Consider the following 14,290-nt stretch of genomic DNA (forward strand, 5'->3'; position numbering starts at 1 on the left):
GTTCTGAAGGGGAGCCAATCCATTGCATCTGATTACTCTTAGATACAAGTCCAAGTGAGTTGTGGTTACCCTGCTGTTCCCTTTCCCCCCCTCACTTTGGTGTCCGTGTAAAAAGACACTCACTAGATGTTCTTACACCCTTGCTCTGGAGGCGTTCTGCTTCCCTCTGAAGGAAGCACTGAAGATGGTGTATAACAGAGTCTGTTTCCCCACCCAAAAATCCTGGGTTGGTCTCAACTGAAATGCTTGACAACATCATTATTGCTCCCAGGTAAAAGCTTAGAGACACACCTTAATTCTTATTGCAACAAAACCCTTTGCTGGATACCAAAGAGACCATTTGAAAGAGAGAAGACAAGCTTTACTGGGAAGATACCGAGTGCATTAAAAGTTACAGCATGATAAATAATTAAAATGTTAAATGATCACTTCAAATGCAGTTAGAAGACTTCTCCTTACTGCCAGTAGACTAAAGGCACATAATTAAATTTAGGAATATTATTGTAAAGAGAATGAACTTTAACAACTGACTAGTGCATCTGAAAATACATATCCATTTCCTATAGAAGAGTAAAACCAGTATCTGTCTTCTGGGCCAGACGTAGCCCAGGCCCATCTACACTATATGTGCAATTAGGAAGAATAAACTAACTTGTCACAAGCAAGATCATACAATATTTTGATAAAAAAGCTTTATTTATTGGGTTATAAAAACATCAGAAGTATCTAGGATAAGAAACCAAGCCCTTGTGATCCTATTAACTGCTGTGCTTTGACACTATCTTTTTTGCAGAGATGCTGCAGAGTACATCCTCTGAAACAGGAATCCTACTGACCATGGTTAGCTCTCTCATGGCAGGCCAAGGAGATGTGGTGTGGAACTCAGTTGGGGCCGGACTCTGAGTAGCCCTTGCACAAGTGTATGAGGGAAGAAGGCCTCAAGGAGCTTTCCTCTCTTTACACCCAACTGAGGGTGGGCCAAAATTGCACTTGAGAATACAGAGAATGAAGAGACTTCACCCCCAGGTGCACAAGCCACCCCACAATGGACAGGAAGAAGGTGGGGTAATAGCCCCACCTTCTCCCCAAACCAGCCAGTCTTCTAAGGAAGGTGCAATGGGTGTGCCCCTGTGCACTTGGGGAATTCTGGGAGCAGTCTGCCTCCCTGAGGCACAATGGGCCTGATTTGCAATGTGCTAAGAATCTCTTGAGATGAGTTCAATGGGAGCTGAGAGTGCTCAGCACTCAGGAATTGCTCAACACCAGTAGAAGTCACTCCCAGTGCCACTGAATGATCTTGCTTGTAGCCCATAGGGCTAGCTTGCCTTTATTATATTCACTGTCTTGCTTTCATTATAGTCTCTCTCTATTATATTCAGCAGTAATGCAAGGAACCTACAGGCCTGTACTCTATAAGACATTAGCTTCAGCAGCTAGCATCAGGCTTGAAGCCTGTGAACTCTGGCACAGATAAACAGCCCAATAGAAACTTTCAAGTTTTGGGGAACTGAGAATAGAGGATGTAAGGGGGATTTTTGTTGGAATTTACCATAATGACACCAGCCAACCCCAGGAACATGAGCTAACATCTGCAGATAGCTGATCACAAGAGTGCCATGGCAACGAATTGATGTATATGATAATAAGTTGAGAATTCATATACCAACCTATAGGAAAAGGGCAACCCAACATTATTAGGGTGAGGAAATACAAATAAGGAAGGGGGGGAGAAACCTCTACTGAATATGCATTATACATAGCAGCATCAGTGTAACATTATTAAAGTTGTATCCCAGCCTGGCTGTGAGAGTAGAGAGATGTAGCCCCCGGCAGGTGCTAGAATGATGGCCACTGTTGATGAGGAGGAAGGTGATGGTGAAGAGGAAGACAGTGGCTACCATTTCAGGTTTCAGTGGCTAACTTTTGCATGTGAGTATATAGATATTAGGATGTACATTCTGTATTATCTCTACCTACCTTACTGAGTAAGAGTGTTTGTGACTTTGCTAAATGTAGGAATAAACTATCATAATATAGAAGGGTTCCTATAGTGTGAGTGTTGCAACTGTGCACATAATACTGGGCCTAATCTTGGGACAAGAACCTATCAACACTCAAAGTGATAACTGGGAATTCTTAAGTAATCAATATAATTACTACATAATCTATATCTTGGACTATATGCTTGCTCTGCAGCTCCACACCGCCCCCTACATAGGCCCAGGGCCGGCTCCAGACCCCAGCGCGCCAAGCACGCGCTTGGGGCGGCGTCCCGCGGGAGGGCGGCAGGCGGCTCCGGTGGACCTCCCGCAGGCATGCCTGCGGAGGGTCTGTTGGTCCCGCGGCTCCGGTGGACCTCCCGCAGACGTGCCTGCAGAGGGTCCGCTGGTCCCGTGGCTTCGGTGGACCTCCCGCAGACGTGCCTGCGGGAGGTCCACCAGAGCCGTGGGACCAGCGGACCCTCCGCAGGCACGTCTGCGGGAGGTCCACCGGAGCCGCGGGACCGGCGACCGCCAGAGCGCCCCCCCGCGGCGTGCCGCCCTGCTTGGGGCGGCGCAAATCCTAGAGCCACCCCTGCCTAGGCCGTATCTAAAAGGGTCAATCTGTGTCCCTTTGTCCTGAGCAACTTAAATTACATCGACTTAAGTGGTAATGTAAACAAGCCCCGAGAGCGAAAGCAAATTATGCTCCTACTTGCTGGCAACCAGCATTTGCTATTGACTGCAGCATATCTGCTATCCACTCAGGGATAGGGGCTGGGATAGACATACCGCTAATTCACTGACCAGTACCCCCTGGGGACATGTTGCACAGGCTGATGTACTTAGTCAGGCTCATCTCTTAGTGCTCTTGTTTATGCTATAGAGCAGTGGTGGGCTACCTGGGACCTGCAGGCTGATTCCCACAGCTCCCATTGGCCTGAAACGGTAAACTGAGGCCACTGGCAGCTGCGGGCAGCCATGCCTGTGGATGGCCAATGTAAACACTGACTCGTGGACTGCCAGCAGATTACCCTGATGTGCCATGTGCAGCCCGCAGGGCCCAGATTTTCTTCAGATTGCCCACCACTGCTATAAAGGAATTTAATCCTGTTCAGGGCATAGGGAATAAAGGTTTCATATGCTTCCTGCCTCAGTCCTTTGTGCACCAGCAGAGGAATGACCCCAAAATAATGCTATACAAATACTTTTGTATAAACTAACTTGCTGTAAAAAAAAATAATTAAAAAAAAAGTCCCTCCTTTCTCTTTGTGGAGTGTTTTCACTGAAGGCAAACTTGCATGGGGTTCCTTGTTAGGTTTACAGTAACTCCTCACTTAACATTGTAGTTATGTTCCTGAAAAATGTGACTTTAAGTGAAATGATATTAAGTAAATGCAATTTCCCCATAAGAATTAATGTAAATAGAGGGGTTAAGTTCCAGGGAAAATTTTTTCACCAAACAAAAAATATATATATTATATAGATATACACACAGTATACATTTTAAACAAACAATTTAATACTGTTCACAGCTATGATGATTGTGAAGCTTGGTTGAGGTGGTGAAGTTAGAGGGTGGAAGAGGGAGGGATATTTCCCAGGGAATGCCTTACTGCTAAATGATGAACTAGCACTCGGCTGAGCCCTTAAGGGTTAACACATTTTCGTTAATGTAGCCTCTCACACAAGGCAGCACGAACACGGGGGAGGGGAGACAGCATAGCAGACAGAGACAGACACACACCTTGTGTATGGGAAAGAGAGAGAGAGGGGCACACTGCCCCTTTAAGTAAGCTGACCCACTCTTAAGTGCATTGTCTTTTAAAGTGGATCAGGAAGTTGAGACAGCAGCTGCTGCCCCAAGCTCTCTTCTGTCTCTTTCTGTCCGTGTCCTCTCCCTGCTCTAGATGGAGAAGGGGTAAGTGGGGTGCAGGAGCAGGGGGTAGGGGGACACCCTGACATTAGTCCCCCCCTTTCCCTCCCTCCACAGCAAGCAGGAGTCTCTGGAAGCAGCTCCAAGGTAGAGGGCGGGAGCAGCACATGGCAGTGCGGGGAGGGACAGCTGAACTGCCCAGCAATTGATAGCCTGCTGGGCAACTGCAGCACAGGGAACTTAGGGGAGCGGGGAGCTGATAGGGGGAGCAGATGGGGGGCTGCAGGTCCACCCTCATTACAAGCCCCCATCAGCTAGCTGCAACGGGCTGCTCTTCCTGCAAGCAGACAAAGCAGGTGGCTGCCAAATGACGTTAGAAGGGAGCATTGCACAACTTTAAACAAGCATGTTCCCGAATTGATCAGCAATGTAACAACGAAACAACGTTAAGCTGGATGACTTTAAGTGAGGAGTTACTGTATTTCTAATTGAAGAAAACAGTAATCAGTCCATTGTTTTACTAGCCATATATATATTTTATACCAATAGCAACTCAGAATATTTGCTGATGAGTGAATTATACTCATTGGGTCAAATTTCAGTAGTGTTTTAGAAGCCTAATTCTCATTTTTAAAAGTGACTTAGGGCCAGATTTACAAAGATATTCAGGTGTCTCACGATGCAGATAGGCACCTAGTGAGCTTTACAAGGAAGTACTGAGGGATCTGGAGGTCATAGTGGATCAGAAGCTAAATATGAGTCAACAGTGTAACACTGTTGCAAAAAAAAAGCAGATGTATTAGTAGGAGTGTTGTAAGCAAGACACGAGAAATAATTCTTCCGCTGTACTCCACATTGCTTAGGCCTCAGCTGGAGTATTGTGTCCAGTTCTGGACATCACATTTCAGGAAAGATGTGGACAAATTGAAGAAAGTCCAGAGAAGAACAACAAAAATGATTAAAGGTTGAGAAAACATGACCTCTGAGGATAGAACAAGAAGCAATAGTCTTAAATTACAGCAAGGGCAGTTTAGGTTGGACGTTAGGAAAAAATTTCCTAACTGTCAGGTTGGTTAAGCAGTACAATAAATTGCCTAAGGAGGCTGTGGAATCTGCATCATTGGAGATTTTTAAGAACAGGTTAGACAAACGCCTGGTCAGGGATGGTCTAGATAATACTTATTCCTGCCATGAGTGCAGGGGACTGGACTAGACAACCTCTCGAGGTCCCATCCAGTACTACGATTCCATATTCTATGCAGCCTAAGTCCTATTGATTTCAAGGAGAGTTTGATGCCTAACCTGCTCAGATGCCTTTGAAAGTCCAAAGAGGCCTCTTAATCTGGCCTAAGTCACTTTTGAAAATTAAATTTAGGGTTCTAAGCCACTTAAGTGCTTTTGAAATTTTTACCTATTATGCTCACTTTAAAGATCACAACTGATTTCATACAGCCAGAAGATGGGAGAAGTACCAAATGTCTTGAACAACTAACTTATCTCTAGTAGTGGCTAGTTTTCACAGTTCAGCAATCTTTAAAAAAAAGAGAAAAAAAGGACTCGTTTCAACTAAGAGACATTTTAGTGCTTACTAAATTCTTTTTTGGCATTAAAGGAGCCAGTTCTGTAGTCGGAAAAGGAAATTAACTCATAGATTTTCTTTCAAATCCAAACATGATTTATTATAATACTTAAAGACATAGGAGTATATATTCTTTTTCAGATCTCTGTTATATACCAGTGTATAGTACCATACTTGTCGGACAACAAAGTACTACAAAGGGACCCAGAAATGCTAGAAATATGAGCAAGGAATAGTAAAATTAGATTACATTCAACATGGAAAAGTTAGTGAATACATTTCAATATTGGGGAAAACATTGAAATATTGGGTCAATACAGCCCTGGTCTAAGGAGGTACAACTCTACTCAAGCAGAATCTATGGCACAGAAATGCAGTGACAGGGAGAACTTGGAAAGCATTAATGCTGAAAGACACATATGACTGATAATAATACTATAATAAAACGTTGCACTTATGTGGCTCTTTTCAACCCATGTTCTGAAAGCACTTTATAGGTGGGTAAGTCTAATTTTCCACATCTCACATGGAAGGGAAAAGGAGATGCAGATTAAGGGGCCAGTTGTGGGGAAGGACTGGTCTTCCTGTTTGTGGCATCCACAAAATTTGTGCCTTCATATTTGTGGCAGCACATTGCAGGCAGAAGTCTGAGTGCTTGAGCTTCTCACTACCCAGTTTGTACCATCAATCATGTAATTAGAGGCACAGGTACTTAGATTTGTCTCTTCATGTCAATAGCAGGGGCAAAAATTCAGGCAAAATGTTGTGGCCAATTGCACCTGCAAAATAGAGGTTGGCCCTTTGAAAATGCAATCCTAACCAAATTAACCCAAATCACAAGGGTACTTTGTGACAGAAATGTGATAAGCCTGTCCTTCTCCTTACAGATTGGACAGCAAACTCAAAAATTACCCAGTAATGGGATATATGACTTAAAGAAAAAGCAGAAGTATGATTTTTGTTCAAACACACAGTGGCATCACAACACAGACCAGAAAAACAGTCACTGTTTGGAGAGAGCTGACTGAATAGTATTAGACTATTGCCACTAGCAATCCTATCCTAGCATCGATTGTTTTGCTTAGGAGGCTGATGAGTACAGGGAGCTCCTGCTGCTGCAAAAGGAATAAGCAGGTTCCAAGGTCTCCCTCAACCAAGGCTAATTGACTGGGCAGGGAAGAAACAGAAAGCCAAGTGGGAGCCAGGAGTAGAGGGCCAAGATGAGGTGGAAGAAAGATGCTAAATTTCCATTTCAAAGCAGGAAACTCCTGCTTCTGCCCAGGAGTGAGGATAAGCAGATGACAGCTCTTTTCAAGTCACACCTTCATCTGTCTGCCTCCTGAGCCCCATGTTTCAGTAGCATCCAGATGTGAGAGATGTGGGGAGAAAGCCACCTGCTCAGCAAGGACAGTAGTGGGCAGCGGCTGCCTCGTTTGTCAGCCACCATCTGATGCAGCAACTCGGGGACTCAGTAATGGTGTTTGTGCTTGTGGGTTTACCCAAATATTCTTGTGCCCCGAAATACAGTTGTGGTCAGACTTGTTTAAGAGGAGAAATTAAAGGAACTAAATATGAATAAAGGATGAAGATGGGGCTGCCAGGAGGTAAAGGAATTGTGTAAGGTATTCCAAGAGGGACAGGATAACCAGAAGTAATGGGCTGAACTTAGGAACAGGAAGATGTGTGCTGAATATCAGGAGACAATTCCTAATCATGAGGACTATTAAAAACTGTAGTGAGGCTCCAAGGGAGGTAATGGAAGTCCCAACGCTAGAGAAATTTAACACTAGACTGGAAAAAGCACTAGAGAACAAAATGTAGGGAAGCCCAGTTGAGGTTGGCAGACTGGGTAACCTGCTACTGTGGTTCAGTGAATCTCTATCTGTTTAGTTGTTGTGCAGAGCATGTACTAAGGAAAGGCTGGACAGTTCTCAGGGAGCACCTCTCTTCCAAACCCCACCTCGAATCTCAAAATATTTATTTCTGTTTATCACCAGAAAGGGCTCTGCAGACCACTGGTGGTTTATGGCCCATGCTTTGAGAGCCAGTGCTGTAGATCTTTCCCATCACTAAGGTTAATGTTTCAATGTTCCTAAGTCATGTTGACTTCCAATAGGATTTTAAGCTCCTAAATTATTTAGGCTTGGACTACATTTTAAAATTATAAATGGCATAGCTACGTCGATCAAGGGTGTGAAAGAACCCAGCCCTCAGATTGACATAGCCATGCCACGCTCAACCCCCACTGCAGACAGAAGAGTGCTTCTGCTGCCATAGCTGGCACCAGTTGGGAAGGTGGTGTTCCTATCCTATCAGAAAATCTCCGGCTGTCTCTACACTAAGGAGTTATGCCAGGATAGGCTCTGTAGTGTAGACATAAAATTTTTGAAAGCACCAAAGGCTATCTGCTAGCACAATATAAATCAGCATTATATAATCTGTTTAATATAATTGGATTTTAGAATGAGATCCAATTCACAGCCTTCTAAAACTAAATATTCTGAATATTTGTACTTAAAGAGACAGATTTGCAGTCTGGATTCAGCCTGGCACAATTTTGCACTCACGATTCTTTGCATCCACAATTTAGGCTCTTTAGAAATCTAAATACCAGATTTGTGGGTACAATGAAAACTTAGACATGAGACATCTAAATGATCTAACTCACTCTGAAAATGTTAGGTGGGGAAAAATGAGTTCAGTGTTTGAAAAACTAGCCCAGTATACCACCATATTACTTTCAGGCTTTATTTTTGGTTAGTATTTTGTATTGCTATCAGGGATAAATATGGTCTCACCTTTAATTATTCTAGTAGGCAATAGATGTAGTGAACTCTGTGACTCCCTGCAGTGGTGACTTATTCCTCTGGCCAGCTGGACATACTATGAATTCTTCAGCCTTATGGCTATCACTTGCAATACGTTTTTGAGTGACTGTGATTAAAGCAGCAGACTTATTGTGATTGCAATGCAGAATCATGGTTTCTCCATGGACTTTGGTCTCCAGATTGGCAATTCTATAATCTGTGTAACACATCCAAATTGCCCCAATGTGTCTCTAGGAAGCTTATATGGGATGGATGAAGAGGGGCGTCTGTACCTCAATGCAAAATGAATACATTATAAGGTCTCCAAATTTGTAAAAATGACTCCCAGGTCTTATCGAAAACAAATTCTTCACATTTAGAGAGCTCAGGGGATGTAGACACACGAGGAAGTTGATTGACCATATCTACAGCCTGCTCATGTATTGTTCTATAATTGCAAAGGTCAAACCAACAGTACTGATGAAGAATTTCAAACAAACAGATTGTGGGTCCTCCCTGGAGGACATGTCTTATATGACACCATAAAATCAGGCTTTCCATTTGTGAAAGATGTATACCAGCTCTCATGTCTCATTCTAGATAACAGGAAATGTCTCATACCAGCACTTAGGGCCTGGTTTTCCTCTCACTCAAGTCAATGGGAAAGCACAGTGGTGCAAGATCCCACCCTTAGAAATTCCTAAAGCATCACCTTTCAGCAGGGAGGCACCCAGAAACACAGATGAAAGTAACTTAATCACTGCTTGATGAGAGTGCCTCAGAGGGAAGTGTCTGTTACCCATGGTGAATGCCATATCTGAGGGAACCCTACATATGGTAAATGACAAACACCATAACTATATGACGGTTTAATAATAACACTAATGCCACCTAGCTCTTATATAGCACTTTTCATCAGTAGTTCTCAAAGCACTTTACAAAGATCAGCACCTGTATCCCCACTTTGCAGATGGGGAAACTGAGGCACAGCGAACTGAAGTGACTTGCTTAAGGGCACCAAGAAAACCAGTGGCAGAGCCAGGGAATAGAACCCAGGCTCTTGAATCCCAATCCCATGCTCTAACTACTAGGCCACACCACCTCACTGTAGTTTTCTTTTGCATTTAAAGATATAGCAAGTATCACATCTGCCATTAAAGTGGCCTCTAGTACACATTATTTTACATCTCTGGAGTTACAGGTCTCTTCAGTATTATTTAACCATTATGGCACATGAAAAGTTTGCAGTACTTGTGGTGCATGGTTCATGGTATGTTTTGCCTTGTTGTTGTGAATCTCACTAATTGTTTCAATAAAGTCGTGCTGTGCCCAATAATCTCTCTTGGGTGAACAGTTAGCCCAACTGACAATAGTTCAGCTGTCAAGTGCCCATTTCATTGTCAGTCTTTTCAACCTTAGCACAATTTACTGCCCACCAAAACAGCTTCAAGCAAAGGAAGGTTTTTTCTTCATATCCCTTGGGGTTAAAAACACCCTATATCCTACTATTGATGGAGTTTTTCAAGACTGGACCATCACACAGGCAGTTTTTCAATTTCTAGACATTCTTTGCAGGCCTCATTCCATTCCAGCTGATTATAATTATTATTAATAATAATTTTTCAGCTCCTAAAGGTGCGTTAGGCGTTTCTGAGTAGACAATGAAAGGCACAGTCCCCGCCCCAAAGAGCTTGCAGAAATCAAACATGACATAATGTGTGGGAGGTGATGAACAAAAGGGAGGGGTGAGGCATTAGAAGGGTTACAGCAATATGATCGCACAGTTACTCACTTTAGGACGCCTACTTCATTATCAGATCTCTGAAGTAAGCAGTGATGGAGGAAAAATAAGGAAGATATGTTTGATATCAGCCCACAAGTCCCTAGGAAGCTATGGCCTGCTACTTCTTCCTCTGGGACAGTATCTCCTGAATGTCCTTGACCTTTTCCACACGCATTATAACTTTCCCTTTCCCTATTATATATAGATAAGGTACTTTACCCTTTGGTGAAGTCTCACTTGCGAACTCAAGGCTTTACCATCTAGCCAGCTGTTCAGATTTTCTCCCACATAGTGTACAGATATATTAGATGCTCCTGCCATGACTCACTGTAGATAATGCCCAGGCATGAAATCCTGGCCCCACTGAAGTCACTGACAAAGCTCTCATTAACTTCAATAGCCAGGAGTTCACCCATATCCATAGCTACAAAACAGCTGCTGCTGACACATGAGGGCAAGCCCCTTGGAACTCCCCCACGGTGGCAGCAGCAGAGAAGTGGCATCAGAAGGCAGATCAATTGCTGAATGTTCAAGTTCTGCAAAGAGAGGCAAGATCTGTAGCAGAGAGACAGCTGGAGCTCCAAATTCTAACAGCAGGTGAAGCTGGGATTTGAACCAAGATCTCCATAACAAGAGATGGACATAGAAAGAGTGGTTGCATCCCCCTTAAATCCAACAGCACAGATAACTGTCCAGAGGTCGGTCAGTTTATGAGGCATAGGGGTGAGGAAACTAGGCAGATCTGCAGGCACTGTCATTATCTATTAAACCAGGCATCTGAACTCAGATCTCCTCAGTTCAGAATGGCCTGTTTCCACTCTGGTTGGTTGGTATCCAGGAATGTTATAGGTGACATTCCTGACTCACAACCACTCGTAAGAACTTAGAGTTTGGGAATATTAATCCTGGGCATCCCCAGCTATCTGGGAGCTATTGGTATTTGTCTGCACTCCTCTTTGATCCTATTGCTTCTGCCGCGGGTGAAAGAACTTTTGTCTTTAGCAGGTGAACTGTCTTTTGTTACTGGTCCACTGTTCCAACCAGGAGAGAGCTGCAGGGGGACTCATTCTCATACATTACAAACAGGGGTGAGAGTTCTTAGTGAAACCAGGAGGAAGAGGAGGCAGGTAACAGCAGTGAGTATTTTGTGAATTACCAGGGCTACCGACTATTGCATTATATCACTGGAAAGCTGGAATTCTCAGTGATGGCAGCCAGATCCACATTAGTCAACAGATTCACGAGGTCTGGTCTGCCAGTAGTGATTTTGGGGATGCCATTTTAGGAGGGCCAGATAGGTGTGGAAGCAACAGCTGTAGCATCAAAGAGCCAGAGAGTCAGGGAATAGCTGGCAGAACTAGTGTGTTTACTAGTGAGTGCAGAGCGAAGAAGTGGATGTGGGGTAGATGAGAGTTGAGCCAGTGGGAGGAGCTACAGAGGCAGGCTAAGAGAGCCAGCTTTATGAAAACATGCCTTTTGAAGTATGCCTTTGATCTCTAGAATGGCGCTTTGCATCTAAAAAGTTAACTATGTAAGAGTGGGACGCACACACAATTTAGGGCACAAAGGAGCTCTTGGAATGATCTGCCCTGGATACAACTTTAATTTCTATCCCTAATGGATCCCAATTCCAATTGGCCTTTACAATTGTTACTTGTCCAGGATTAAATATAGCAAAACCCAGTGCACAGTTTCTGTTTCATTCCATGCTGTTACAGATCTAGGCTGCTGCACATGAGAGGAAAATAACTGGTTTTTGTGGTTTTCCTTTCTATTAAAAAAAAAAAAAAGAGTAGCTGTTCTGATGGAATCTGAAAACAGACATGGTACATTTAGACTAGTGGACGGAGGACATATGAGTGCAAAATAAATGCAGGTTTTTTTCATAGTTTTGCAGTGTATACCCTGGTTATTCAGATAATATATGTTAGGCCAGCTACACCTATTCCAATATTATGATGAAGGATCAAGACATTTGATAAACTGTCATAGCTTACCTGACCGGCTCTGGGGTGTGATGAGGTAGGTATATTGTACTATCTCCACAGCAGTCTCTGTCAGTACTTTGAAATCTTCTGGAGGTGATCCAGCCAGGGCTACTACTCTCATATATAGCCAGAGACAATCCCTGGCATAAACCCCTCAAAAGACAGAGTCATATCAGGTATGCAGTTGAGCCATTGTATTGCATACTAGTGAGTAGGTTTGTGGTTGAAGGACCTCTCCCATTTGTCTAACTTCAACAGGAGTTGAGAAAACTCAGCTTCTCATAGGATTAGACCTTACAATTTGAGAAAAGATGAAAAGGAGTTTATGTGAAAATAAAGATAATGGTATTAGAATACTGTCATCCTTGACAGTATTAGATCAACAACTGCTTTTAGCAGAAGCTTTCAGAGAGTTAGTCTTTGTAATGTTTATGCCCAAAATATAAGAGCTAAGGTGCAAATTAATAATGTCAGGATTACAGAGGCAAAATTGTTAGTAGGAGCATCAGGAGCTCTGAAAGCTGCCTTGTAATAAATACTTCTACTGTTTTAGTATTATAACAAATAAATGCTATTATTCTTTTAATATTATAATGAGCATCAAAAGCAAATTGAGGTTATTATTATTCATACACATTTATGTTGAAATAGCACCTGGAGGCCACCATCAGAATCAGGCCCCATTATGCTAAGTGCTGTAAAACCATGTATTAACAAACAGTCCCTGCCCTGAGGAGTTTACAATGGAGAAAAGGAATTTGCAGTTTTAGACAGGCTTTTACAATCTAAAGTCAACATTTTTTCCATTGAAAATAAAGCCAAAGAAACAAAAACAAACAAACAAACAAAACCAGAGAGTTTCCAAACATGTCTTCCCTTTTTGCTCCCACTATTTGTGGACACACTTTAGGTCATCTGTATATCTCTGGATAGTACTGCTATTTGCCTAGAAATCAGGTACACAGATATATTAATAATCTAAACAGCAAAGAGTCCTATGGCACCTTATAGACTAACAGACGTATTGAAGCATGAGCTTTCGTGGGTGAATACCCACTTCGTCAGATGCATTACCATTACATGCATCCGACGAAGTGGGTATTCACCCACGAAAGCTCATGCTCCAATACATCTGTTTGTCTATAAGGTGCCACAGGACTCTTTGCTGCTTTTATAGATCCAGACTAACATGGCTACCCCTCTGATACTTAATAATCTAAACCATATCCACAATTACTTGGTCAAGATTATAGTTGTGGAATCTCCAGCAGTGGAGATTTTTAAGATCAGGTTAGGCAAATACCTGTCAGGGATGATCTAGATCAGTGCTTCTCAAAGCTGGTCTGCCGCTTGTTCAGGGAAAGCCCCTGGCGGTCCGGGCCGGTTTGTTTACCTGCCGCGTCCACAGGTTAGGTGGATCACGGCTCCCACCGGCTGCAGTTCACCACTCTAGGCCAATGGAGGCTGCGGGAAGTGCAGCCAGCACATCCCTCAGCCCGTGCCACTTCCTGCAGCTCCCATTGTCCTGGGATGGCAAACCGCAGCCAGTGAGGGCCGCGATCGGCCGAACCTGCGGATGCAGCAGGTAAACAAACCGGCCCGGACCGCCAGGGACTTTCCCTGAACAAGTGGCGGCCTGACTTTGAGAAGCACTGACCTAAATAATACTTAGTGTCCTGCCATGAGTGCAGGGGACTGGACAAGATGACCTCTCGAGGTCCCTTCCAGTCCTACAATTCTATGATTATGTCCCAGGGATTTAGTCCATACTTAGGGGCAGTGTAGGGTAGGAACTGTGTCTCATGGAGCCATAACTCTTTTCCTGCTACCCCACTGCTGCAGGGTGATAATATATTACCCAAAGCTTTTAAAAGTGATTTGACCTGTCTCTAAAATGAAGTTCCTTCCACTAGCACATAGAAGAGAAACACACACACACACACACACACACACACGCCAGTATATTACACTGTCTAGGCAGAACAATGTCCTAACACGGGGGACAATGGTCAATCCCTCTCCATGAGCAGGAACCCCAGCTATGTGCAAAGCTATCCAGCTATCCAGTTCCCTTCTATTTCTGGACTACTGCCTCCCTCAACTCACTCTCTAAGCTTTGCAAATGGAGAAGAGAACTCTTTCTAGGCTTCAGGAAAGAGATCACTGCCTTTCTGTTTTCTTCAGACTTTTGCGGCAGCTGTAGAAGCTTTGGAGCTCTGTTTAAAATGTAAATAATAATAAAAAATTCAACAAAAAAAACCAAAAGCTTCAAGCCTAC

At 43.5% G+C, this 14,290-nt stretch overlaps 1 protein-coding gene across 1 annotated transcript in view; it reads right to left on the bottom strand.

Moving 5' to 3' along the window:
- Window positions 1–12,133, bottom strand: part of LOC123363185 (desmoglein-1-gamma-like) — a 48,796-nt gene extending 36,663 nt beyond the window's left edge. Inside the window, exon 1 of the mRNA XM_045004070.1 lies at window positions 12,022–12,133. Within this exon, the coding sequence (XP_044860005.1) occupies window positions 12,022–12,133 (112 nt within the window). The remainder of the gene's footprint in view (window positions 1–12,021) is intronic.
- Window positions 12,134–14,290: the final 2,157 nt, after the last annotated feature.

Source organism: Mauremys mutica, chromosome 2 (genome assembly GCF_020497125.1).
Source record: "Mauremys mutica isolate MM-2020 ecotype Southern chromosome 2, ASM2049712v1, whole genome shotgun sequence".
Taxonomy (NCBI): domain Eukaryota; kingdom Metazoa; phylum Chordata; order Testudines; family Geoemydidae; genus Mauremys; species Mauremys mutica.